The sequence below is a fragment of the Nomascus leucogenys genome, chromosome 9, assembly GCF_006542625.1.
Source record: "Nomascus leucogenys isolate Asia chromosome 9, Asia_NLE_v1, whole genome shotgun sequence".
In the NCBI taxonomy this organism is placed as follows: domain Eukaryota; kingdom Metazoa; phylum Chordata; class Mammalia; order Primates; family Hylobatidae; genus Nomascus; species Nomascus leucogenys.
In genome coordinates this window covers 77,605,930-77,631,754 of record NC_044389.1, presented here as the reverse complement: position 1 = coordinate 77,631,754, position 25,825 = coordinate 77,605,930, and the positions used below count along the sequence as shown (strand labels likewise).

General features: G+C 33.9%; 1 protein-coding gene across 5 annotated transcripts in view; it reads right to left on the bottom strand.

The window, feature by feature from the left end:
• The window catches only part of BMPR1B (bone morphogenetic protein receptor type 1B), a 398,101-nt gene that overhangs the window by 41,922 nt on the left and 330,354 nt on the right, over positions 1-25,825 (bottom strand). For 4 of the 5 annotated variants that reach the window (XM_030819142.1, XM_030819143.1, XM_003257521.3 and 1 more), the window contains 3 exons: positions 11,275-11,434; positions 1,294-1,396; positions 332-434 (listed from right to left, as the gene is read on the bottom strand). In XM_030819142.1, the coding sequence (XP_030675002.1) occupies positions 332-434; positions 1,294-1,396; positions 11,275-11,417 (349 nt within the window). In that variant the 5' untranslated portion in view covers positions 11,418-11,434. Of the gene's footprint in view, positions 1-331; positions 435-1,293; positions 1,397-11,274; positions 11,435-16,768; positions 16,795-25,825 lie in introns of those variants that run through there. The other variant, XM_030819144.1, reaches the window with a different exon arrangement.

Sequence of the window (25,825 nt, the reverse complement as noted above, 5' to 3'; positions counted from 1 at the left end):
GGGTGAACTACAACTTCTGAATAACTTTCAGGGAGAAGCAGAGTGCTATCTCCCGCCTCCACCCTGAAATACACTACAAACTCTAGGAATAGCAATTTTCTGAACAGAAGTGCGAAAAAATAAAAATCATAAAGGTGAAGTCACATATGACTGTTTTCCCACAACCTACTTGCACATGTCTTCGAATGATGGTTCCATGTCATCTGGCCTCAGTGCTCTGCTCCAGCAGTGGAAAGTGGTACAGGTAGATTGAGAGAGAATGATTCTAGTTTTTAGTTTTTATTTTCATGATACCTAGTGATTTTCCAGCCTGGAAGCCTTCCTCACTTACCTCTGTTTTTCAATGGAGGCAGTGTAGGGTGCAGGTCTTTATTACATTCATTCCTTTCTGTGCAGCATTCAATTGATCTTCTTTGATGAGGAATGGGAGTGTCCTATAATTGAACCCAAACAGCTATTAGTGAGTTTCTTCTAAATTTCAAAGTCACATCATCTAAAACTTAAAAATTGTCACTATTTAGAGAACGAATTTAAAATTCTAATAATTTCACTCAAACACCTTAAATATGTTTTCCTCTACAAGGTAATTTATTTCAAGTTACCATGTATTATCTTACTGCAACTTTTGCATTTCAACAAAATTACTACTACATTTCTAATAACTAGTATGCATTGTATAAACTGAGGAAGAAGGCTTGGATTAATGCAACAAGCTACATTGGATTTTGAGGAAGATACTCTAATGGGACACTAAGCAAGAAGTTAACAGCAAAAATAAAAATAATATTTGATTTCAAAATGAAGGAAGAATTGGTCCAATGGAAAATTTGTTTTCTAAATTACAATCATGTGTCACTTAAAGACAGGGATATGTTGTGAGAAATGTGTTATGAGGTGATTTTGTTATTATGAGAAAATCACAAAGTACACTTGCACAAACCTAGATGGTATAGCCTACTACACACATAGGCTAAAAGATAAAGTCTATTGTTCCTAGGGTAAAAATCCATACAGCATGTCACTGAACTTACTACTGTGGGCAATTAAGGCACAATAGTATCTATTTGTGTATCTAAACATAGAAAAGGTAGAGTCGAAATATGCTGCTATAATATTATGGGACCACCATCCACTGTCATGATACCTACCATCTGTTGCTGACCTAAATGTTTTTGTGCAGCACATGACTATACTAAAAATGGGCTGGCCAAGAAAAAGAATGGTTTTATCTTGCTTGAAACTTGTTGGAAATCTAGCCAATGAAAGGTTGCAGAATCAAGTTATCTTCCTTACCCGACACTGAAAATCTGAGCCTTCTAGTCCTAGGCATCCAGAAGTGACCACAGGCATCCCAGAGTCATCCTCTTCTATCATCGTGAAACAATATCCGTCTGTGCTGAAGACCAAACAGGCAAAGTGAGAAACAGAATGTGTGTGTGTGAGTCGGTGTGTGTGTGTGTGTCTAGGGGAAAATGAAATAAGTGATGTGTATCATCTGTTTTATTGCAACAAGGAGAATGTCAATGATCTGTTAAGAGAATCCAAAAACTTCCTTTTATGAAAATGGATTTAATAAACATAAAAACATTTTGTAATATCTCCTTTGTCCAGAAACTTGTGAGAAAGAAGGATCTAACATTTCCATATAACATACATCATTAATTACCATGAACAACCATAGATACCAATTACTGAACACTTATTTTGGCCCTTCACAGATATTACTTTTCCAGACAAATCCACACAAACTCTGTGAGGAAGGTAGTACTACTGTTGCTTTCTATATGAGGAAACTGAGGCTCAGGGGGCTTGAGTACCTTTCAAAAGTCTTACAGTTAGTGAGAAGGAGTGCAAGGGTGTGAATCCAGGCAGGTGACTGTGTATCCTGTTCTACTTGCTGTGAGATAGTGAAATACACTTATTTCTTATTAAAGCACAAAAACTAAAGACAGGTAGGAGTTGGGATCAGCATAGCATAACCGAGATTCTGACATTTAGTACCTCTGCTTCTGGGCTGTCCTGTCATATGAAGAAATTAAGCTTTGTTGTAAGAAGTATGGGCTTCATTTAGGGGTGGGGTAAAGAAGGGCAAAAGAAAGAAGGGTTCTTGATAAGATAGTGGAGAAGAAATAAAATTTTAAATTCTGTACGGTTTTCCAGATTAAAAATAACTTTCACTTATTCTACATCATTTAATCCTCTCAACAATAAGAAAAAGAAAGTATTATTATTCCTATTTTACAGATGAGGAAATTAAAATTATAAAAGGGTAGCAAACTTGTACAAGATCAAAGAACAAACAGTTATGGAACTGGGCCTTGAATCAAGGGCCTCTCACTTCACCATGTGTTTTCTGCTATGCCCTTTGGGACTAAAATAAAAAACAAATCTGTTATATATAGAACTGTTTGTAAACAGACATTAATATCTTCACAAGTTTGCGTGATGAATGCCAGCAGACTCTCAATATAAGTCATAAACCAGCACTGAATGTCTTAAGAAATAAAGTACTAAACTATATCTATATCCTTTTCTCATATATATGCATGCTCAGCGTCCAAGACAGATATGGCAATGTAATCTTGAAAGGTCATGGGAATAAAGCTCTGAGAATGGTATTAACCATGATTTGTGGGTTTGTCTATTCTGTCTTAGTGGTAGCAGCATGCTGCTATATGTTAGCCCTTCAGTTATTATCAACACCCTCAGAATTGTTTACTTGTCTTATAAGTCTCAAGTGGTCCAAAATACTTCAATTTATAAGAGCCAGCACAACAAAATTCAAACATACTAATGAATGGCTAAAAAGGGCCAATGATAAATCCCTCTCTTATACCAAGGTCAAAAAGCATGAATATTGTTGTGGAAGAAAGACTGTCTCTGAACAGCCCATGCCTTCAACTCTTCAGGCCTTTTTAACCAGTTTACTGAAATTGCTATAAAAATGTAAAACATGTAAACACTGAAGGTAATAATTAAAACATCTGTTCCTTAGAAATTTACTTTAAACAATATGAACAAGTAACACCTGTGACTTTTTTATTCTTTTCCTTCATATTTAGACTACATGTATAACTTACATTTCTCATCTAAATCAAAATTCAAAAATTATCAGAAAATATAGTCATCCTAATTTTATGGTATCAGGAAGGTATAGGGGCTAGAGAAGTACCCTAAATTAAATCTAAAGACTAATTTCTCTTTATCATGGGTTCTTCTTACTCAAAATAGGAATAAATAGAAATGCACTTCTAGGCAACTGTTAAGAATCAAAAAAAAAAAAAAAAGGTATAGAAAAAGCTGGTAAAGCTATTATCAAGTTACTGCTACGATGTCCTAGGAAATATAAAGAAACATCCGAGACAGTAAATTCAAGCTTTAAAAATACACACCCCTTGTCTGCAAAGAGAGATGAGCTAAAAATATAAAGAAGGGAGAGAGAGGGAGACCCTGAGAAAATAATCCTTGCCCCTATAAGCCATAAATTCAGAAAGGAATCAAATATTTAGTTAGAAGACAAGAAAGGAGGTGAGATAGCCATTTCAATGGCATATTAGCTACCACAAAGCAAATTAATTTATACACTTCTCACTGACATTGCTCTCCAGCAAGGAACATCAACTGGAAACTAGTACTACAATTACAGAAGTTCAAGAATTACTTGAAAACTTTCAACCCTAAAGCAAGTACAAATGGAAACAAAGCTATGTTCCACAGTCAAAGCTAATCAATTTTGCCCACCTCTAAGAGATGGCTACAGGCTGTCACAATTAACTCTTACCATTGGCCTGTGTGAACATTCTGTTGCCTGATTGCCATGTTTAAGCTTAGTTTTGTATAGAGATTGTTACCCTCGTTCCCAGAGTGTTGGAAGTGATAAAAAGATAAGATGAAGAATCATGAAGGAAATAAAAGTGGAAATAATTTTAAACAAAATTGAAAATAAGTGAGATATATACATGAACATAGGATGAATCAGGGAACTGTAGTAATGACTATGAATGAAATAAAAAGACAATTGGTGTAACATTTCAAAAATGCTGTCCCTGTGTTATAGACAAAGAAAAGTGATAGCAAAATGAAACAGTAGTTGAGTGCACAAGATATTCAGTCACCAGTGCTAACTGCCTCTTGACATAATGTTAACTCATGAAAAAGCAAAGCACTTGAGAATTTAAAGACTGCATGAAGTCAAAGCAGTGATAATACAAGTCTTGTTTTTCTTGAAGAGGATTCAGGGAGAGAAGAAAAAGAATATGAAAAACAAAGAAAAAGAAAACAGAAATAATTCTGTTACAATTCTTGGATGATTATACAGGTTCTAGGCTCCTTAAGTTTTCCAAATATTCCAAAAGCAAAGGACTGTCTAGAAGGAACATCTAGAAAAATCATCAGGCATTTAACCACCTCAAGAGATTTTCAGTGTGCCCAGGTGAAAATACACTTGCAAAAAAGGTGTCTACCTGTTTTAAAGCTTCAAGGGACCAAGCGATACTCTTTTTAGGTAGATATGCATTCAGAGAATAGATGCATTTATTATGGTCAAAAATTTATTTCATTTATTATGGTCAAAATAGATTTATAATATAGCCTTCTGGAACCCAACTCATTCATTAGTTACTGTAGAACGGTTAGAAACCAATTTTATAAGATGTCTAAAACTGCACTGATAGCACCTTTATTTAACATGAATACAGTGTTTACAAGGTTTACCCAAACTTTGGTCCCTTTAATTCTATTCTTCCACTAAGATCTTATGTTTCTTTATTGTAAACCCCAGGGTTGTTCATATAGCCACCACAGTTGAGAAGAGACTATTGTAGAACTTTTCCTCTAACAGTTTAGATCTTTATAAAGATTCATTTAACTGTAAAACAAAGTATTAGTTAAAAAGAGTTTATCTGCTCTGTTGAATCAAGTGATAGGAAATTTGAAAGCATTATATTTATATGATGGGTATCTGCTCAGTTGCATGTGGCTGGAAAGATTAACAGTTTTCCTACAACAACTCTTAAATTTCTTTTGAATTTCTTTTACATTTTAGTCAGAATTGATTTTTAAAGGTTAACTGATTTTAGGTCATCTGTAAACAAGTTCTTAAGAACATCTTGTCTTCTAAAATATCTATTTCTCACTCAAGGGAGTAAAGTCAGTTTTCAGTTTTTGTCACAGGTAAATGCAAAGATACACGTAACTTTTAGAATTACCATTTAAAGGGTGCAGCTTTTTAGTCCATTAACTAAAATAGCTGAAAGCTGCTCATAGCTTTCTTAACAGTGGTATGTTTTACACTTCTCAAGCATACTATGACTCGAGCAGAGTTGGGTGCTGAGTATGCAAGGGTGCATTTTGAGGAACTCATAGTCTACGAAGGCCACCAATCCTGGAAAAGAGAAAAGTCATTTAACTTCCAGGAATAGGGACAGACATCCTAAGCTGGCTAAGTGTTTTCTACTGATTGTGAAGTAACCAAAGAAGAATGCTGAGTAGTGGTAATTATGAAAGTAATAGAATCCTACGTTTTCCCCCTATCATCTTAGATTATGGATTCCCATAGCAGTGGAGGGAATATAGCATGAAATATATATGAGTCTACTTTCCCCATCCCTGGCTTTCCTTCTGAGGGGTCACAGTGTTGGGAGAAGGTGAAGTTACAACATTAACGACAAAGTACCAATGTGAGAGATGCCCCTTTTATCCTCAAGATCATGTAACTAACAGACATCCTTCCCTGGTACCCTTGCCAAATGATTTAGCATTTTATTTTTTCTATGAGGTACAAGATTTTTGAAATTGTCTCAGTTTTTACATTCAACCAGCATTAGTATAATTTCACCCAATGCAGACCCTCATATCTCACCTTGACAGCTCTGAGAGCCTTCCTGCAGGACTTCCTCTCTCCTCTCCTGACTCCAATCCATTCCATATAGCAAGCCTGATACATCCTACATTTTTTGTCTCTGCTCAAAAATCTTCAAGAGTTCTCTCTGTATAATTTTAAAGCGCCCTGCACTATCACTTTCTATTAACTCCAACAACAAACTGGGACCATCTAAAATTCTCATTGATAACTAATGAGAGGTACAAGAGGAGAGTTATTCCTTATAAAAGCCTCCATATGTGAATTTAAAATCACAGCCTCTTATAACTGAATTAGAAGTTCTAATGAAGAACCCACCATTCTCTTAGGTGCAATGGTTTGAAATCAACATCTTCTACTGGAAAAAAATAATTATATAGATCAATATTTAAATGGCCTGGGCAACAGTGGAAAAAATAAAACCCTGGATGGTTTATAATGACATTCAGTATGCAAGGTAAAATGTGCAAACAAACTGGAACAATGCACACTTAACTCCTCTGAGACCTAAGGTCAGGACCACCTGTTTGAAAACATACCACCACACTCAGCAAGAGGTTTAAAAAGCCTGCGTTAACGCAAACTTTGTAAAAAGGCTCACAGCCCCTAAGCTTTTCTTTCTTCCACCTGTGACTCTTCAGGATATAGAGTTGGAGGCTTATCTAATTCCTCATTTAAGCAGCCTGGTGTCATTTGCACATCCTTTGTGCAAACATTCAATTTGATTTATTACATCTGTAAACTCTGAAAACTGCCCAGGCAGGAGAACTCTTGGTAAGAAACCAATAAGATAAGTAAAGAAGTATTAAAGATTGTCTTTGAAGAAAATAGTCAAAAATACTTTTTTTTTAATGCATAACATGTGTGAGGAAGTGGAGGGACTTGAGAGAGCTGGTAAGATGGAGACAAAAATGTGATTACAGACCACACCAAGTAAAACAAGGAATGATATGCAAAGCCAGATTTGATTATATAGAGAAAAAATATATCAATAAGGCTGAGATAACACTTGCTAGGACAGGAAACTGAAACAGAACATTGGCATGTTGAAAGCCACATAAGGAGAGTTACTCAAGGAAACTATAGTACTCAAGGTATGCAGTGATGGTCTGTCGTCCTAGGAGTAGAATCTGGAAATGGAACTCGATGGATTACAATGCAAAGTGACACATGGAAAGATATTTAGAAAACAGACGCTATCTCGAGGGAGAGAGGACAATGGCTTTACTCCTTACTTTGAAATATAAATATAAAAAAGGCTCTATTACTGTATTCAGTCACGCTACGTTTGCACTACATCCTTTAATGTGAATATCATGAGCAATGGAAATGGCATGGATTTTGGAAGCAGCCATATCTGCACCTGACAGAGATCAAGCCAAGAATGACTTTGGCCTTGGCGAAGGCTGATAGAGTAATTGATGGTACTGAAAAGGACTTCACAAGCCTCTAAAATCTTGCACATGTCCTCTAAATTAGCATGTGAGATTTCAGGTTCTCTTTTAAGTACAATTCACTCTTGCCTCCTTTTGGATTATTCTCTCCAGGGAGGTGGAAGTGATAATGAACGTGAAACCTACTGCAACACTCAGTTTGACTAAGATCTGGGTGGTACAATGCCTCAGGCCAGACAATTTAGACCAGCCCTTTTCTAAGGTACACATTAGAAAATACAACCTTATCCTTTAAACTGTTTTACCTAGAAGGGTAATAGTGTAGTATTATTCAAGGTGTGTTCCCCTGCAGGTCAGCAAACTGCTTGCTACTGATCTGTGAAGGGGTGAATTTAAAAATGAAAACTTGTATACCAATCTAAAGGAACAAATTTATGTCTGTTGAAGGTAAATATTAGGCAATAAAAATGGAGCATGTATTTTGTAAGTATTTTTAAAATTAATTTTTCTAAGAATTTTTATAATTTATTAGCAAAGTATCAGTATACAATTTATTGTGGTGGGAAAATTATCTTTCACTAGAGATAGCTTGAGAAGTACCGATTTGGAGGGTAGAGAGTAGAGTGTGCTTACAGGAATGGAAGTAGAAAGTCCCGGATTTATATAGGTCTTAGGACAAAGAAACAAATGTGGCTCCTATGATTCACATACGACTGATCTCAGCTCATAGGAAGATTCAACTGGAATCAATACTTCATTAGGAAAATACATGTGCCTTTTACTCAAGAGTGAATGTTTGCTCCTTTGAGAACCAGTGTCAGAACTGGCTGCTGGCCAAGAATTCAGGACTTTGGAGTCCCGGCCACAATTTTTCTATCATATCATCATAACTATGGAAAATTACTTAACTTTTTAGAGCCTCAGAATTCTCACCTAGCAAACATAGATAGTGCTACATGCTTTATAGGAATGTTATAATGAATAAAGAAAGGTAAAAGTAAACATGCTAATATTTATTAAAAATTCAATAAATATTAGTTTTCTGTTAACTTCTACAAGTTAACCCACTGATGTTGACAGCAATGGTATATCTATGTTCTTTTGAGGGATTCCATTTTTACTGTGGCTGTTTTTCTTTCTGTTGTATTTTTGTTTACTTTTTCTTTGCTGTCATAAATCAAAGGTTGACAACCATATAATACACAACCCATTTTAATCTGACTTCCATCTCTACTACATTAAATATCTCTAAACTGCAGTTATCAGTGTCTATAAATCTGATTGCCATGTTTCAGTTCCTATTCTACTCTCTAATAGATCCAACATAGCTGACCTTACTACCTCTCTAAGTAAACCTGGCTTCAGTGACACCACACTCACTGCTTTATTGTGAATTCTTTAGTATCTTGCAGACATCCCCTTTACCCAAGCATTAAATGTCTCATGGCCAAGTCATACACTGGTAGATTGTTCTATTATTAATCCCAATTCTTCATACTTTACCATGGACATTGCTTCCCCTTGACTGTGACCTTGATTTTGTCACTTGATTTGGAAAATTCAATGTCAGAGGACACAATATGAGCAGAAGCTTTAAAAGATTACTCCTTTACACTCCTGTGAGAAACAATATGCCTTGGGTAGCTGCTGGTCCAAAAAAAAAAAAAAAAAAATGAAGAAATGTGCAGCAGGCCTAAACTCAAACAGCAGCATGAAGTGAAGCCCACCTAATCCCAGCAGAGTGCAGCATGGATACAGCCTCCTTATAAACCCCTGAATGAAAAATAAATGTCTTTAATTATAAGCCACTGTGGTTCTGAGGTTATCTGTTTCACAGCAAACAGTGGCTAATGCTCTGCGCACTTTGACCTCTCTCCTCAACCTCTTCTCTGAGCCCCAGATCCATATCCAACTGCATACTGATACCTCTACTCAGATATATAAAAATCCTCAAATGTATCATGTCCAGATTGGAACTTGGTTCTTTTCATCTGTCCTCTTTCATTAAAAGTCTACCCTATGCATTTAAATCTACATCTGGAAACTTATAAAGCCTCTCTGGTTGTCCTCCTAGATGATATCTAATCCATCATCACACAGCTCTATCTTCTAATTATTTCTCAAATAGATCTCACTCACTCCTGCACCAGCACCACCCTAGCTCAAGATCATTTTCTTGCACATGAACTGATTTTATTGAATCCACTGTTCAATTTCCCTGACCTAACTATTCTTGAATTCACTTCTGTCTCCTTCTAATACATCCAATATTCTGCAGCAAAGAAACAAATCAGATCATGTCAACCCTACCGCCACTCCTGCTGCAAAACTCCCTTCACTTACTTCCCAACACCCTTAGGAATAAGATCACATTCTTAATATAGCCCACCAGGTCACAGTCACTATACCTCCTGTCTCAGCTCCTGCCACTATACTCTACTGTTCCTACTCCCTGTACTCTAGAAAAAACAGTTTCTTTTGAACATGCAAAGCTTCTTCCCGCAACAGAATTTCCACTGCAGATACCCTGACTGAATACTTTCTATCAAACCAACTTAGGACACCCAAATGGCTTATCAGGAAAATAGGACAACATATTTGGAAAATCCTGATCACCAGGACAATAGCTCAAATGACACACACAGGCATATTCTGAATACCACAGACTTAAGACACAATAGTAAAATACCCCACACTACTTTGTTTGCTCCTGCTAATTTTCCTTTCTTTCAAACATTTTTAAACTCTGCTGATACTTTTTCTATTTACTATAAAGAGGCAGTGTTTCCCTAGAAAAAATTGAGCTTTGGAATCATTTTACCTTGGCACAAAATTCAGTGGTCACAACTTTGTAGTACAAGAGGCAAGTTACCAGACCTCTCTGGATCCCAAATTTCATTTGTCTAAAGGTGAGAATAAGTTGTTTTGCTGATTAAATGAGATACATATTTATGAATACACCCAGGTTTCCTCCCTGTGTTACTCAGTCATGTTTCTTGTGCTAAATACACTAGGTTCTTGGAAAACCCCAGTAAGCTTATATTAGATTTTGCTTCGTGGGAAACTTAAAAACCTTTTTTAAAAAGCTCTCAGAAAGAAAAAAAAAAAAAAAAAAGCATTCAACTCAGCTTTGCATACCTTCTGGCTAATGAAGCCTCAAATGGTTGCTCAGATATTCTACCTGGGCTCTAAACCTAGCAGTCCACCTTTCTATTTCAGTCCACGCCCTCTCTTGAAGCTTAAGGCACACTCTGCTTCTCTGACATCTTAACTCTTAAGGGCCGTGCTCTTCCAGATAGCTGACCCACTTCTCTCTTGGCACACACCGGCCTCATTAGGCTATAGCTCTTTATCCACTGTTGACCTTACCGTAAGGAGTAAATGCAGCTATAGTGATCAGAGGAATGGATGGAGCTGCATAAAGGCATTTAAGGAAGAAAAAGGTAAAATAGTTCAGTTTCAAATGTTATAAAGTATCTATAAGAACATGATTACCTATTAAAGAGTATTTTCTAGTATTTGGACAATGTCTTTCTTAGCAACTGGGGGAATCGCATGAGCTCTACCACTGCACTGCTTCCCAGAGTCAGTTTATGAATATTCCCAGCAGCTTAGGTGTTCTTTCCAAAATACTAACAACATCAGCATGATGAACGTTTGAAACAAACAAACAAACAAAATCACACGCATTTGACAGCCCCTGATGTTTAACTAATTCTGGGGACCAGGTCTTTTGAAAGAAAATAATTGGCATCTGCACCTTTACCAGGAGCCTGGGATCTGAGGTCTGCGTTCATGTGTATGTGTGCTGTCTGGAGGGAGCAAAAAGAATCTTAGGACATCGATTCAGGGTGAAACACAATTCAATATTTCTCTAATACAAGCACAGCTCTAAGAGTTTATGATAGTGTTAGGCACTGTTCTCTAAAATGTGTTCTTTGAAACACTAGCCTACAGTTGCATAGTTGAAAAAGTGTGACTTTTTGTTAAACCTAGCTTTAAATCATTTATATCACCAACCTGCAAATATTGTTGACTGAGTCTTCTGGACAATGGTGGTGGCATTTACAACGCAAGACCTTTGGACGGGGGGTGGGAGCTGTACTCTCACCATCCTCTTTCTTGGTGCCCACGTTTAATTTTCCTGCACTTCGCAAAAGCATGTTATCAAGGAAGTTTGCTGAAAGAAGAAATAGTGAGAGTTAGGCATCTGTGGGATAGACTACCCCAGTCTTCTGTTCAAAGGAAAACATGAGATTACATTTTAAAATGAAGAATTCAAGATACTTAAAGATTTAAACAGAAAAACAGACATTTTCGTATTTTGATTAAAATCATGTCTTTTACATAGTATACACCTCATACAGAAGAAAGAAAGACCCATAATCCTTTCAGGATGATATTTTATGTATTAAATTGTAACAGCTATATTTAATCGCGTGCAAGGAGCTCAATGAGACATTATATAGACAACCTCTACTATATCTGGTAATTCTATGGGTAAATACTGTCATCCTCATTTTTCAGATGAGAAAATTGAGACTCAAAGTTTGAGAGATCTGCACACAGCCAATAGCCTATGGAGCCAGCATTTAAACTCAAATTGTTTCAGCTTTAAAACTGTCTTTCTACCATATCACAGAGTCTCTCTACTTTAGGTATATTATGTACTTCTTTTTAAAGAAATTATGAGAAATATTTAATCTGTAAAATTGGGTAAGAAGACAAAAACTTAATATCAAGACACATTTCAAAAGATACATCTTCCCCATCAGCATGGGGAAATGCAAAATGCCTACCTATTACTGTAGTGATGTTTCTACCATCTTTGATAGAAGGCACCACGGTAGACATGATCTCTTAGAAAGAGATGTTCTGGGTTCAACATTAGGCTTTATTATTTACCAAGTTAGTTGTCCTTAGATAACTTTATAAATAATCTTGTGACTCATGTTCTTATCCTTAAAATGGAGATAATTATAGACACCAAACCTCATGTCAAGAGCTCAGAATGTTTATGTTACACAGAAGAGGGCATGCCTTAATTATTATCTATTTTGTTTCAGGCATTGTGGTAAGAGCTCTTATACATGCCATGTAACTGCATAAATTGTCACCGTGAGCAGTTTTCAACTTAAAATCTCTCTCATAACACATTTAGCTTATCTACAGTGAAATCCAAGATCAACAAAAATATTTTAAAATTGCTGGGTTAAAAAATTGAAATTCTAGGTCAGAAATACAAGATATGCCACATATTATATTTTTAAACCAAAAATGAATGCCTGCAGGTAATGGTTCCATCACAGAATTAGAAGTTTATTTTTTTAATCTGTGATAATTTTTCCTGACCTTCTGCATGTTAAACTAATTATTCAAATTCTTACAGAAAAAAATAGTTGAAAGAAAAAGCAATAAAATATGTTGTCAATATATCAGAATTTTCTAATTATTAACTCTAATATTTCATTAGATTATTCAAATTTATAAAAGATGTGCATCTAACTTTCTCAGTTTCCTGTAAATTTTGTCCAGAAAAAAAAAATGTTGATTGCAGTGGGCACCTGTGGCATATGAGAAGATTGTCATATGCAGAATCCCACCCCGAGCCACAGTGATTTTGATTCTGTAGGTCACAGGCGAGCCAGGAAATGTGCATATTCAACAAGATCTCATGTAATTCTGAAACAAATTACTTGTAGACTCCACTTAGAAAAACCCTAGATTAAGCAAATAATGTGTAATCCAACCACACAATTACTCCCAATACATGTATTATTTCTATATAATAGTATGCTCATCCTTAGGTTAAATTCCCAAATAAAGTGAGGTTAAATAGTTCACATCACTGCCTTATCGTGAAAGCCATTTGTTACAAGTTTGTCCACATGGGAGTGCAGCACCGCTTGCTATCCCAGGGTAGAGTATGTAGGTGTACCTATATCTCACCCTGTTGTGGTAAGCTCCTTCTTTTTAAATCTGGTTCTCAATGTTACTGCCTTTATGACCTGAGTCACCTCAGTAGACCAAGTAATAAAAATAGAGTATTTAAAATTTATTACTTCCTGCTTTCTTTCATACCAGTCCCTTTATTTTTTTAATGCTTTAAAACACAATAATAAAAACTCATTTATGATGCAAATGTCTATTAGCAAATGTGTATTGGGTGCCCTCCCATTTTCCAGGCACAGCCTGAGTGACTAGGATGAATTAAACACACACAGAATTTACCAGTTGGTGGGAAAAGCTGTTGAATGGAACACTGACACCAAATGGTCTAAAGCAGAAAAGAAAACATCCTCATGTGATTGGAAGTAAGATGCTATCTTCTAAGAAAAATTTTAAGAGACAATTCATGATTTTGTCACACTGTGAATTTATTTAAAGAGTGGTATAAAATTTGGCTAGAAGAAGTGGTATAAAATTTGGTTCTTCACAATATTGCTTATAACAACTCATACTTACAACACCAGAGGATTAGGTATATTTGTAAAATGGGACTCCTATATAGCCATTAAAATGCTGATGTAGAAGTATATTTACTGACAAGAAAGAATGTTATAGTATAATTTTTGGTTTTACTTACAGGGTATTCTAGTTATTAAATCCCACTATAATAAGAGAAAAAGGGGCTAAGAAAATGAACCTACAATATGAGATCAAGGGAGGAGACACTAACAATAAAAGCCTGAAAAGCAGAGAGACAGGCAGTCACTTGTCTACAGGATCAAAATTGCTGTGGCTCAGCGTCGGATTCTGCATATGACAAGCTTCTCATATGCCACAGGTGCCCACTGCAATCAACATTTTTTTTTCTGGACAAAATTTACAGGAAACTGTAGAAGAAAGTTAGATGCACATCTTGTATAAATTTTGAATAATCTAATGAAATATTAGAGTTAATAATTAGAGAGTAAATTCTGATATATTGAATTGATAACAAAGCTACAAAAGCTGATTCTTAAGCCAAATGTGGGGGAAAGCTAAGAAGCAAAGCTTTATGCTTAACCCCAAAAAGTCTCCAGAAATGGTATCATAAGGTACTTCTAAAATTACTTCTAAAAGGGGGAAGGGGATATTGAAACAGCATGAGGCTGAAAATACATTTATAAATACAGTAATTAGAACTTCAGATAGCCTTTCCTATTCCCTACACACTAGCAGTATTTCTTTCCTACCCCTGGCAGGAGATTAGAAGGGTAAAAGCAATGCACATATCACTGAGATGCCTTCTTTATTTTTCTATTTTACCATCAAGGCCAAGGACTGTAGGACACCAAGCACAGAAGAGGGCAGGAGTACCATCTTACTGCAAACATTCAGTGAACTTGTCTTCCCCACATGGCTTCAAGAACTCAATGAAGCCTGGTATGTGCCTTCCTTACTGGGTAATTTGACCAGGTCAAGAATAAAGAGCATAAAGATAGTGATATTGTGAGTTTCTCAGTGAAACAGGTCTGCAATGTTATCCCACATGAGGCCCACTGGAGACAACAGAGCTTTCAGTCAGTTCTTCTGTGATCCATTCTCATACACATGAGCCACTAATTCAAGGTAAATAGATATTTGAAAAATCCTCAAACATCAAAGACTGAGAATAAAACAAACATTACTTGGAAGAAGTAGATTATATTAAAGAAAATACTTTAAAAAATTATTATTAATACTCTCATCTTACAAAAATACATTACATCATGAAACAAGAACAAGTTGCTATAAAAAGAGAATAACAAGTAAAGAACTTTAAAAATATAATTGCATAAATGAAAATCTCAGCAGGAGAGCTGAAAGACAAAGATTAGGAAATCTACAACACAGTACAAAATATAAAGATGGAAAAGTTAAGTAACTTAGAGCATGAATCCAGATTTAACATCTGAATAATATTAGCTCTAGAAAGAGAGACTTGAGAAAATAGAGGGAAGAAAAATCATCAAATAATCATGCACAATTTTCATAATGAAAACTCATGAGTTTCTAATTTGAAAAAAACCCATATAGCCCATGCAAACAGATCCACACCACATCACTGTAAAATGTTGTAACACTGGAGACAAAGAGACACCGTAATTTTTTTTATAGAGAGGAAAAGTGAGTGAGAGAAACAGAAAAGAGATAAAAAATAAGTATGGCATTGAACTTCATTCAGAAAAACTAGAAACTAGAATAAAATAGAACAATGCCTTCAAAAGTCTGAGGGAAAATTTTTCCAAATCAGAAATAAATACCGGGGCAAATTAAGAGTGAGGGCAGGGGAAAAAAAAGCATTTTAATATTTTCTGAGTCTCAAAAATTTACCTCCCATGTATCTTTCTCAGAAAGTTATTGGAGGAGATATTCCATCCAAATAAAGGTATAAACAAGAAAAAAGATGGAATAGGTACCTGCTAATGGTAGATCCATCCCAAGAGAAGATGAAGCTTACCTCCAAGATAATGGTAAATGTGGATCATAAGATGAAACACTGCACAGGACTTCAGGAGCAAGCAGGCCTCATTGAAGGCAGGTCAAAAGATGTTGGAAGAGAGAACTCTAAGATGTTGAAATTAATAAAACGACTTATGTATTTTAAATTTAAACTGGGAGTTTGGAAACGCATCTGTAATGAGAACACAGGGGACTAAGGAACCAAATATTTAAACTCTTATACAGACGGGAAATGGGAATATGTACGTATGTAGTGGGAGCAGGGATGGGAAAAAAGAACTAAATCCTCATCTTTGATAGTGGAAAGTCAAAGGTAATGCCTAAAATTGAATAATAAAAAGTAGTACAGTATTTATTTAGAGCTATAGAGGAAAATGCCAAAACAATGAAAAGAGGTACAGGTGTAGTTGCTACGGGGAAAGGAGAACTTGGGAGGATGTTTATTAAAAAATAATAAATAAATCTCTTTAAACTATATAAAAGCAAACCTACTGTAGTGTGTGTGTGTGTGTGTGTGTGTGCATGCACATAAAACAGACAGAAATGTATAGAAGGATTCACATCACCATATAAGTACTGATGAAATACATGAAAATCCTGCATCTTTTAGAAAAATGTGATTATCTCTGTCAGGGAATACTGAATTTTATATTATCAAATTTTTACAATCTACTTTCAAAGGGGCCATAATTCCTCTTTCTACATTCCTGTTTCTACATCTGCATGGATCTATGGAGAAGCAAATTAGGACATATAATAGTTGGAGCTATTTAAATGCATTTACAAATTCCTTGTCCACTCAATATAAGGAAGTAATTAGTCACATATCCTCATGTGGAATAAAGCACATCAATGAACAATGAAGAAATGGGACATCAAAAGAGAATCCAGCCAAGAAGGAACTTCTCTAGCTAATCTTCATGATGGGATTCCCCTCTGGACCAATGACTATGGCTTGGTAGTTAACACTAAATCCACTGATGGCTCACCATGTTTTCATGTGTTATGTTTACACATGTGCTTAAATTGTTGGTAAATCTACATTCTACAATCTACAATCTATACAAGTCACAATATTTCCAATCACCTGATAACTTTAAAATAATTGATGGCCGGGTGTGGTGGCTCATGCCTGTAATCCCAGCGCTTTGGGAGGCTGAGGCGGGCAGATCACGAGGTCAGGGGATGGAGACCATCCTGTCTAACACAGTGAAACCACGTCTCTACTAAAAATACAAAAAAATTAGTCGGGCATGGTAGCCGGCGCCTGTAGTCCCAGCTACTCAGGAGTCTGAGGCAGGAGAATGGTGTGAACCTGGGAGGTGGAGCTTACAGTGAGCCCAGATGGCGCCACTGCACTCCAGCCTGGGCGACAGAGCGAGACTCTGTCTCAAAAATAAATAAATAAATAAATACTTGATAATGTGTAGGTTAACAGATATAAGGCAAGGCGGAAGAGAAGCAGCAGCAGAATAAAACTGGTGAGACTCACCTTAAACGCTAAGAAAACCATGAAAAAGAAAGATGGTAAGATGCACATGTACCCTAAAACTTAAAGTATAATTAAAAATAAATAAATAAATAAATAAATAAAAATAAAAACCACAAAAAAAAAGATCATCTTCATGTGTACTCCACATTTGAGAAAAGGGCCAACGAGAAACTGCAGTTTTATCTAACTTTATAATTATGCAAAGGTATTTATAAAAGGATCACTTTAATACCAAGTCATGCTGAAGTTGTGCAAAATCCAGCCTCATAGACACAAGTCAGGCATTTTGGATCATAAACAAGACAGAACATATCAGCTATGACATTAAAAAGGTAATTACATGCATATACAGAAATAATCATTTTATGAAAACATGAATTTGCCTGATAATTATGATGCTGAAATAATAAATAGAAGAAAAGACAAATGGCATGCATTCATAATAAATGTAAACATCAAGATGATTAACAAACATCCAGCGGATTAGCAATAATGCAGATATATCCCAAATATCAGATATCTGATGAAAATAACATATAAGAATGTACTTTCTCACATTCTATTATATTAGTATCCTTCCACTGGAAGCGGGAGAAAGGCAGCCATCAAAAGAGATAAAAGATGGATTTAGTTGACTCATATAAATATTTATTAATTAAATCCTCATTTTACTTGATTTTGTTTTAGTTTTATAAAAAATGATAACCCTTGAAAACAACTGGAAGGTATCTAACCATTAAAAAAAGTAAATGTAATTTAGTACATTCTGTTTACTAAATCAATAGAGTAAAATCTACAAAAAAGTTTCTCACCAAAGAAAGTAAGGCTGGGCGCAGTGGCTTACACTTGTAATCCCGGCACTTTGGGAGGTTGAGGCGGGCGGATCATGATGTCAAGAGATGGAGACCATCCTGGCCAACATGGTGAGACCCTGTCTCTACTAAAAATACAAAAATTAGCTGGGCATGGTGGCACGTGCCTGTAGTCCCAGCTATTTGGAAGGCTGAGGCAGGAGAATCGCTTGAACCCAGGAGGTGGAGGTTGCAGTGGGCTGAGATCACGCCACTGCACTCCAGCCTGGCGACAGATCGAGACTGTCTCAACAAAAAAGAGAAAGAAAGAAAGCCAAATAGTGAATAGTTTCTAGCTAATTGTAGAGCAAATGTCAACAAAATTGATTATTTCTTCCCAAATGCATTTTAAATAATTATAGGCTTTCAATAAATATTTAAAAACAGAATCATGAATAAACCTGACAGAAAATATAAAGAAAAAAACTGAGAAAAATTACTCTTTCAGGAAATTTCTCAGGAATAAATACTACATCAAATAAGTCACTCATTAAGAGCCCATTCCATTTTGCCATTTTTTTCTTTTATTTCTTCATCCCTCCCGCCCCTCTCTTCTCTCTTCTTCCCTCTTTCTCTCTTTAATAACTGATCTTTAAAACAGTGTAAATCCAGACACTACACATGTGTGGTTCACTTAGCTTGTTATGTATAGTTATATATATATTATAGTTATATATAAATATATATATTATATATAGTTTTATATATATAACTATATGTAAATATATATAACTATATGTAAATATATAACTGTATATAGTTATATATAACTATATATTATATAAACTATATATAACTATATATAATAAAGTTATATATATAACTTTAGTTACATATATAAATATATATTTAATTTAATATATATTTAAATTTGAATATGTTTAAATTAAATTAAATATATAAATATAACTATATAGTTATATATCTATATAACTATATAACTACATAGTTATATATCTATATATAAATATATAGTTCTATATATCTATATATAGTTCTATATATCTATATATCTATATATAGTTCTATATATCTATATAAATATATAGTTCTATACATCTATATATAGTTCTATATCTATATAGTTTTATATATCTATATATAATATATAGTTTCATATATCTATATAGTTTAGTTTACTAGCTAAATTACCATGATAATAAAAAGTAAGGCTTTTGGAAGCCACTCTAAAATTGGTTCTCATTTTTCAGAGGATCATTGGACTTTTGGCATGCAAATAAACCACAGAATTATTTTCATAGGATGTCTGAGTGTGTGTTACTGAATCACGACTAAATTATATTCCTTATGATTCTTATAAGAATACAAAAATAGAATATTAAGAATATTTCTTTAGAAATAGATTTATAGAGTTTTCAGGCAAATTAATCAAATTTCATGAAATTACCTAATGATCAGAATGCAATATTGTGACTTCCATTCAATTACAAGGACTAAAAAGCAAGTTATTTTTCTCGAATATCCTGAATATCTTTTCTGGAAACTATGTTGCAGTTATATACATATTTTTAGCTATATACATGTTTCCTATGGAATCTCTTGTAGTAGGAAATAAGGTAGAGTTATAATTTCTTTAAAGTATTTAATTGAAAACAGTGGACAATAATGAGCTGGAAGCCTCATATAAACATTATAAAATAATTTCTTTAATGTATATAACTTAATCAGTTCCTTATTGTAAAAACATTTCTATATTATTTTATATTGCTATATACTCATATACATGATTTTTGTAGAAAAAACAGAAAATGCAGAACAAAAGTAAAATGTAAAAAAAATTTCATACTATTACATATCAAGGGTACAACATTATAAAAATTAAATTTTATCTTCAAAATTAATCCATTACATCCTAAAGTGTGTTTTAACCGTATTGTTTTTTAGTAACATTCTTACCAGTTCAAAAACACCATAAATAACTTTTAATTTGTGATATAAAGGAGTTTTATGTCATAGACAGTCAAAAGGGTATCAAAATCCACTGTCACATCTAAATGCAGAGAGAAAAATCTGTATGAACAGTAGAGATTATTCAAGTAATATTAAATTCAATATGTAATGCACTTAGAAATGGCTATCAGTCTTTAAAATTCATTAAAAAGTGACATATAATCATTTTGTGTCATACAAGGTCTACTAATAATCTATCTTCCTTTATCTTTTTCATTTTTAAACTCTGAATATCACAAAACTTAACCAAATGTTGATTCTCATCATTGTTCTTCACCTTCTACACCAGAGGGCAGGCAGGGGCAAGAAGAGAAATTGAAATTCATATTACACAAGTTTGCACTTTAAATGTCCAGGGTAAAGAGGTTAGTGGAAGAAAAATTTTAAAGTACTGAACTGGCTAGCAACAACTTTGGCAATGACCGATCCTACAGCTATTTGTACCGTTATGATAACAAATAATGCAAATCAATGCCCATTTTCTTTCTTAACCAAAACTAGTTTAAATACTCACAGTTTTTTTTAAGAGTCTATTTCACAGAGGAATACAACTCTGATTAGAGCTTTAAAACAATATTAACTTTTAAAATAACTTTTTGTGACATCAGATAGTTTAATCGCTAATTTTTATTTTCAACACTTAAACCTTGAATCATTTAACTCAATTCACTGTCTAAATTTTTCAACTCTAAAGGCCTGAGTTTCATTTTCATCACCTAACCATTTTTCCTTATACTAAAGTACTTTCAAATAAATCATTTTCTATGCTCTTTGCAGCAAAAAATTTAGGAAAAAAATTATATATATATAATTTTTATATATATAAAATTTTATATGTATAAAAATTTATATATATATAATAAAAAAATATATAAAAATTTATATAAATATATATTTATAAATATATATATACATAAACATACTAAATCATTAATAAAAAGTTGGGACATATGCCTAAACTTTCCTGGAAAGTAACAAAATATAAATACAATTTTTATTAAAAAATACCAGAGCAAAATCATACGTAGGGAAAGAACAGATTTTCTAATATTAACTGTGATGTTACCTACACAGGAATCATTCTCCTTCAACAGACAGAAATCAGATAAAAGATAAGGGAAGATGCTGGTGCTAAATTCCTGGATATGCTATGCAGGAGTGAAATGTCATCGATGACAAAGCAGTATCAGGTATGGTCACTGAGCAGTGGAGCCAGACTTGATGACGATGTAGGGTAAAATAGGCAAATGGGTTCAAACTCCAGCTCAGCTACTTAAATGGCTTAGCAAGTGACTTAACCTTCCTTATAGAAGATGTGGAGAGTAGCAGTACTCACTGGTTGGAGTAGGGTGGAGGAGAAATCCACATAAAGCATCAGCTATGGTTCTTCGCACATAGTAAGAGTCAATAATAATAAACTGTTGTTTTATGTGCTGCTGACTCTTACTATTATTCAGTTTTCTCTTCCTTTTCCCTACTCCTTTATCTCCCGTTTCTATTTGTCTCCATTTCCTTTTCTCCCCTATTATCTTTTCCCCTTCCTGGCTCTCCTCTTCCTTAACTCCTCTTTCTTTTGCTTCATTTTACTGCCTTTTACTTTTCCTTCCTTCCTAGATTAATCACGGTTAGCAAAGAGTCTATAAAAATATAAGGTTTTCAGCTTAAGAAACATACTGAAAGTTTGTTCAAGGATGACTAAAATATTCTTATTTTCTTTCATCTCTTGGTATATTGATTCATTTAGCAAATAATCATTAAATCTATTTACATAACACAATGACCCAGAGTACTTGACGGTGTGTGTCCTCAATAAAATAACAATCTTGCTTCTAAGACAAATCAGCTACACATGGAACACTGAGACAAATCAACTACATATGGAAAGCCGAAATACATATAGGAAAACAATAAAAGAGATGTCACAATGCCACATAATTGCCAAATGTATGTCCTAGACAGGAGTGCATAAGAGGGAAGATTACTTTGTGTGGCAGTAATCATCAAGTATCTTTTATGGAAACCATAACCACCAAAACCAGGGATATTGCCAGTTTTTAATTTCAGCCACTCATGGTCAACACTAATGAGTAGGTTAAGATAAACACTAATTTTAAATATGAGATAAGTGCTGGCTCTTTCTAGAAACCAGGGCTTCAAAAAATATTTGTGAGTGTTTCTATTCACTGGCATTATTTCTCTTTTCACCATATTCACACATCGACATTACCACATCTCTCGGGTTATGATGGATAATCATGTTTTCAACATTTTCACATCAGAAAAACCCTGCCAAGAGACCTATAAAAGCTTCAATCACTCAAACATTTTATGTGATACCAGACTATGACATAAAAAAACATGAGAAGAGTAAATATGACATACAAGTCAACAGACAACACAAACATTTATATTCATTTGTTTTCCAGGTAATTGATATAGAATTATAAACCTCAGCAAGGAGAGTAATTATGATAGTAATAAACATTCTTTGGACATCATAATTATGCTCTTCAAATTTAAAACAATAGCTAGCCTTTCCCTTAGGTTTTACGCTGCTTTTGAATTTAGAGAAACTCAATCAAAATGTTTATATGAATTAAAAACCTTTGAAAAATCTCTAAAACGCGACTTGTTTGTAAGTATTTTTAATAAAAGCAACAACATAAGAACAAAATTAACTTGACAAGCAAGTAACCATGACTTAAAAATATGCAACATCAAACTGAAGGCATTGTCATAAAACAGCATAATCTCAGCTGATAGAATGATTAGAAATTAAAAATGCCTTTGTATTTTAAAATATTTAACATGTCAATTCAGCTCCACATTGTTAGAAAAGAAACTGAACTGTGGTCTCTTTGACAATAATGTCAAAGAGTCAACTAGAACTTGGCAGATTTCCAAGCCAGGAGCTATGGTTTTATTCAGCAGTTTCTATGAATGCTCTGCTTCACAGAGTTCTGAAGCTAATCAAAGTAGATGTTCAACTTGCCTCCACACCAAAACTTACTCTGCAGCTTTGCAAAGCACTCCCAAGACAGCCTAGTGTATAAAACTATTTTGTAGATGCATATATGTAAAGAATGGAAGTGACAATGAAGTCAGGCAAACCAGAAACCAAATCACCGTGTTTGTGCTATTCTTTTTCCCCAAAGAAAAAACCTGGAAAGCATTTAGAATCTTTCTACTTCTAATCCTTACCGTATCCTCTAATAGGAAAACTGTTAAAGGTAACCTTAGTTATTACTGACTTTAAAATATTCAAATATATTGCTAGTTCAAATGCTTAAATATTTGAGGTATAAAATATAGTATATATATTTCAAGCTAAACACTATTATCAACTATTATCATCATCAATGAGTTTAAAGGTCTATCTCTGGTGAAACAATATGGAATAATGATCACCAGCAATAAAATGAATAAGAATGCAATGTAAACATTAGAAAGCCATCAAAGTTTTAAGAGAATAAACTGTAAACCAAAGAAAACTGTTTAAAATCTGCAGTGCCATCCATGTGCTTTTACACTTACTGTTGTGCGTCACAGAAAAATTTTCTTAGATACCAAAAATGATATGAATTACTAAAATATACTTGCCCTCACTTCTCCAAATGTATACTTTATCATGCCAAAACAATTTATATCCTTCTTGGTAAAAAATAAATATCTTAGTAACTATATTTTTGAAACATTCATTTGATCTAACATCTAAATCATTACATTTATACTTTAAAGAATCATTTTGCATTTTTTAAAACTCATATTTGCAAGAAAGAAACCTAGACCTTTAAAACCTATGAATTTAGAATTGTATAGTTGATACGTTAATAGTGAAAGAATTCACAACATCAAAAACTATAAAAAATTAAACCACAAGACCTTTACACAACCACAACACTTGATTTTAACCTTGACAGTGTTGAAAATGTGTAGGGGCAAACACACATTCACTCCAACACACATAACACAAAAATTAAAATAATATATATAAGAACATCATTAATTTAAAAGTAAGCTAAATTATACACTACCAGAAGAGTTCGGCTACATGGTATTTTCTTGCCATGTAATTTTTTTAGACAAGATTGTTGATCTCCTTGAATTAGTCTATTTCACCATCTATGCCAAGAAAGGCTAAGTTCTAACACCTTTTATTGTGCCAGAATTGGCTTTACTCATCTTGCTTACATTTTTTGGAGGGGAAAAAAAAAGTCTCTGTGAGATATAAAGCTTCTCCCACTACTCACTTTTGATTTCTGTACGCTTGATATATCGTTGCCAGGCTCCCTAGGATGAGAGACATGAGGAGGAGGCACAGAATTGCTAGGGGTTTCCACTAAAAAGCCCAGCACCGTAGGCAGCACTAATCCTGCACCTGTGATGTGTTATTCAGCAGTTAAGAAATGCAGCCCAGACTGTGGTTGCCTAATACAGCTCAGCTGTTTTTCTCAGTAGTCCCTTTGATTATAAGCTGGCAAGAGAGATTATTACGGTCAAGCAATGAGCTATGTTCAGGACTCATGGCATATGACAGTGGAAAGGTAAAAAAGAAAAGAAACCTAGGAGTCAAAAACAAAACAGAACATAACAAAACAAAACAAAAAAAAAGGAAAAGAAAAAAAGAAAGAAAAGAAAAAGGAAAAAATGAAAAAAATGTCACTGACCACAGTGTGTTATGTAACATTTCCAGATGGTTAAAAGCTACCTCTGAGTCTATGCAAGGCAGAAAAATATCTAGAATTCATCATTTAAATATCTAGAAATCTATCTTTATAATATCCTTTGACATTTAGAATGCTATTTCAATATGCAATGTCTTATCTTAAGAGAATCTCAATTTCACAAACCAATCAACTACACAAACATTTAGAAATCTTTCATTAAAGAGGTTTACCTTTACTAAATGTCAAATTCTTTTAAAATTTGGAAAATTTCAAAATGTTTGGAAAACTGAAGACCAAATGCATACCATTATTTCTATCTTCTTATTAAATCTACAATATCATTTGACTTGATTCATTAAAAATTTGATATAAAACATATTTGAGACACAGCTATCCTATTCATCATATATGGTTAAAACAGAATGAAATATTTATTAGAGTCAACTTAAAGCCACTAACAAGTCCATATTGATTTAAGAGATATTTGTCATACACAAATGTTAAGAAATATTTACCATACACAAATATTTCAAAGTGCTGTAAGCACTTTGGGCTCAAAGAGTTGAAGAAGAAATGGCCACTATGTTCATGAACCTTAAAATCTATTTGGAGAGTGTGGCATAAAAGTTGTCAATTTTGTTGTTGTTCTTTTGTCATAAAAGGTCTGCTGATTGTTCACTCACACCAAAAGTTTCACTCTATTTCCTTTTATACTATAGATAAACATAAAATCATGTGTCCTCCAAGCTAGTATCTGTGCCACTTTAAATAACCTAAAATCTTATCCAAAAAAGATACCTCTGCCTAACAGCAGATGGTTGAAAACAAACCAAAAAATTCCTTTACAAAAAGAGCTGAAATGAAGAAAATATATCAATTCAAAATGTAAATATAATTTTTATAAAATGTACCTATAATTTAAATATATATTAAAGAACATGTTAAACATTTTATTTTTGTTATTGCTGTTTATATATTAATTCCCTACTAGCCAAAAAGTATATTAAAAATTTTGTTAGAAAAAAATATGCATAGGATATGTATTAAAATCAATAGGGTCAAAAAAAATTCCTGTGTACATAAGAACATTCTCTCTCAACAGAATTAGACAAATCTTATAGTTTTCCCTTATATTCAAACACTTGGGTTAGAATACTGCATTT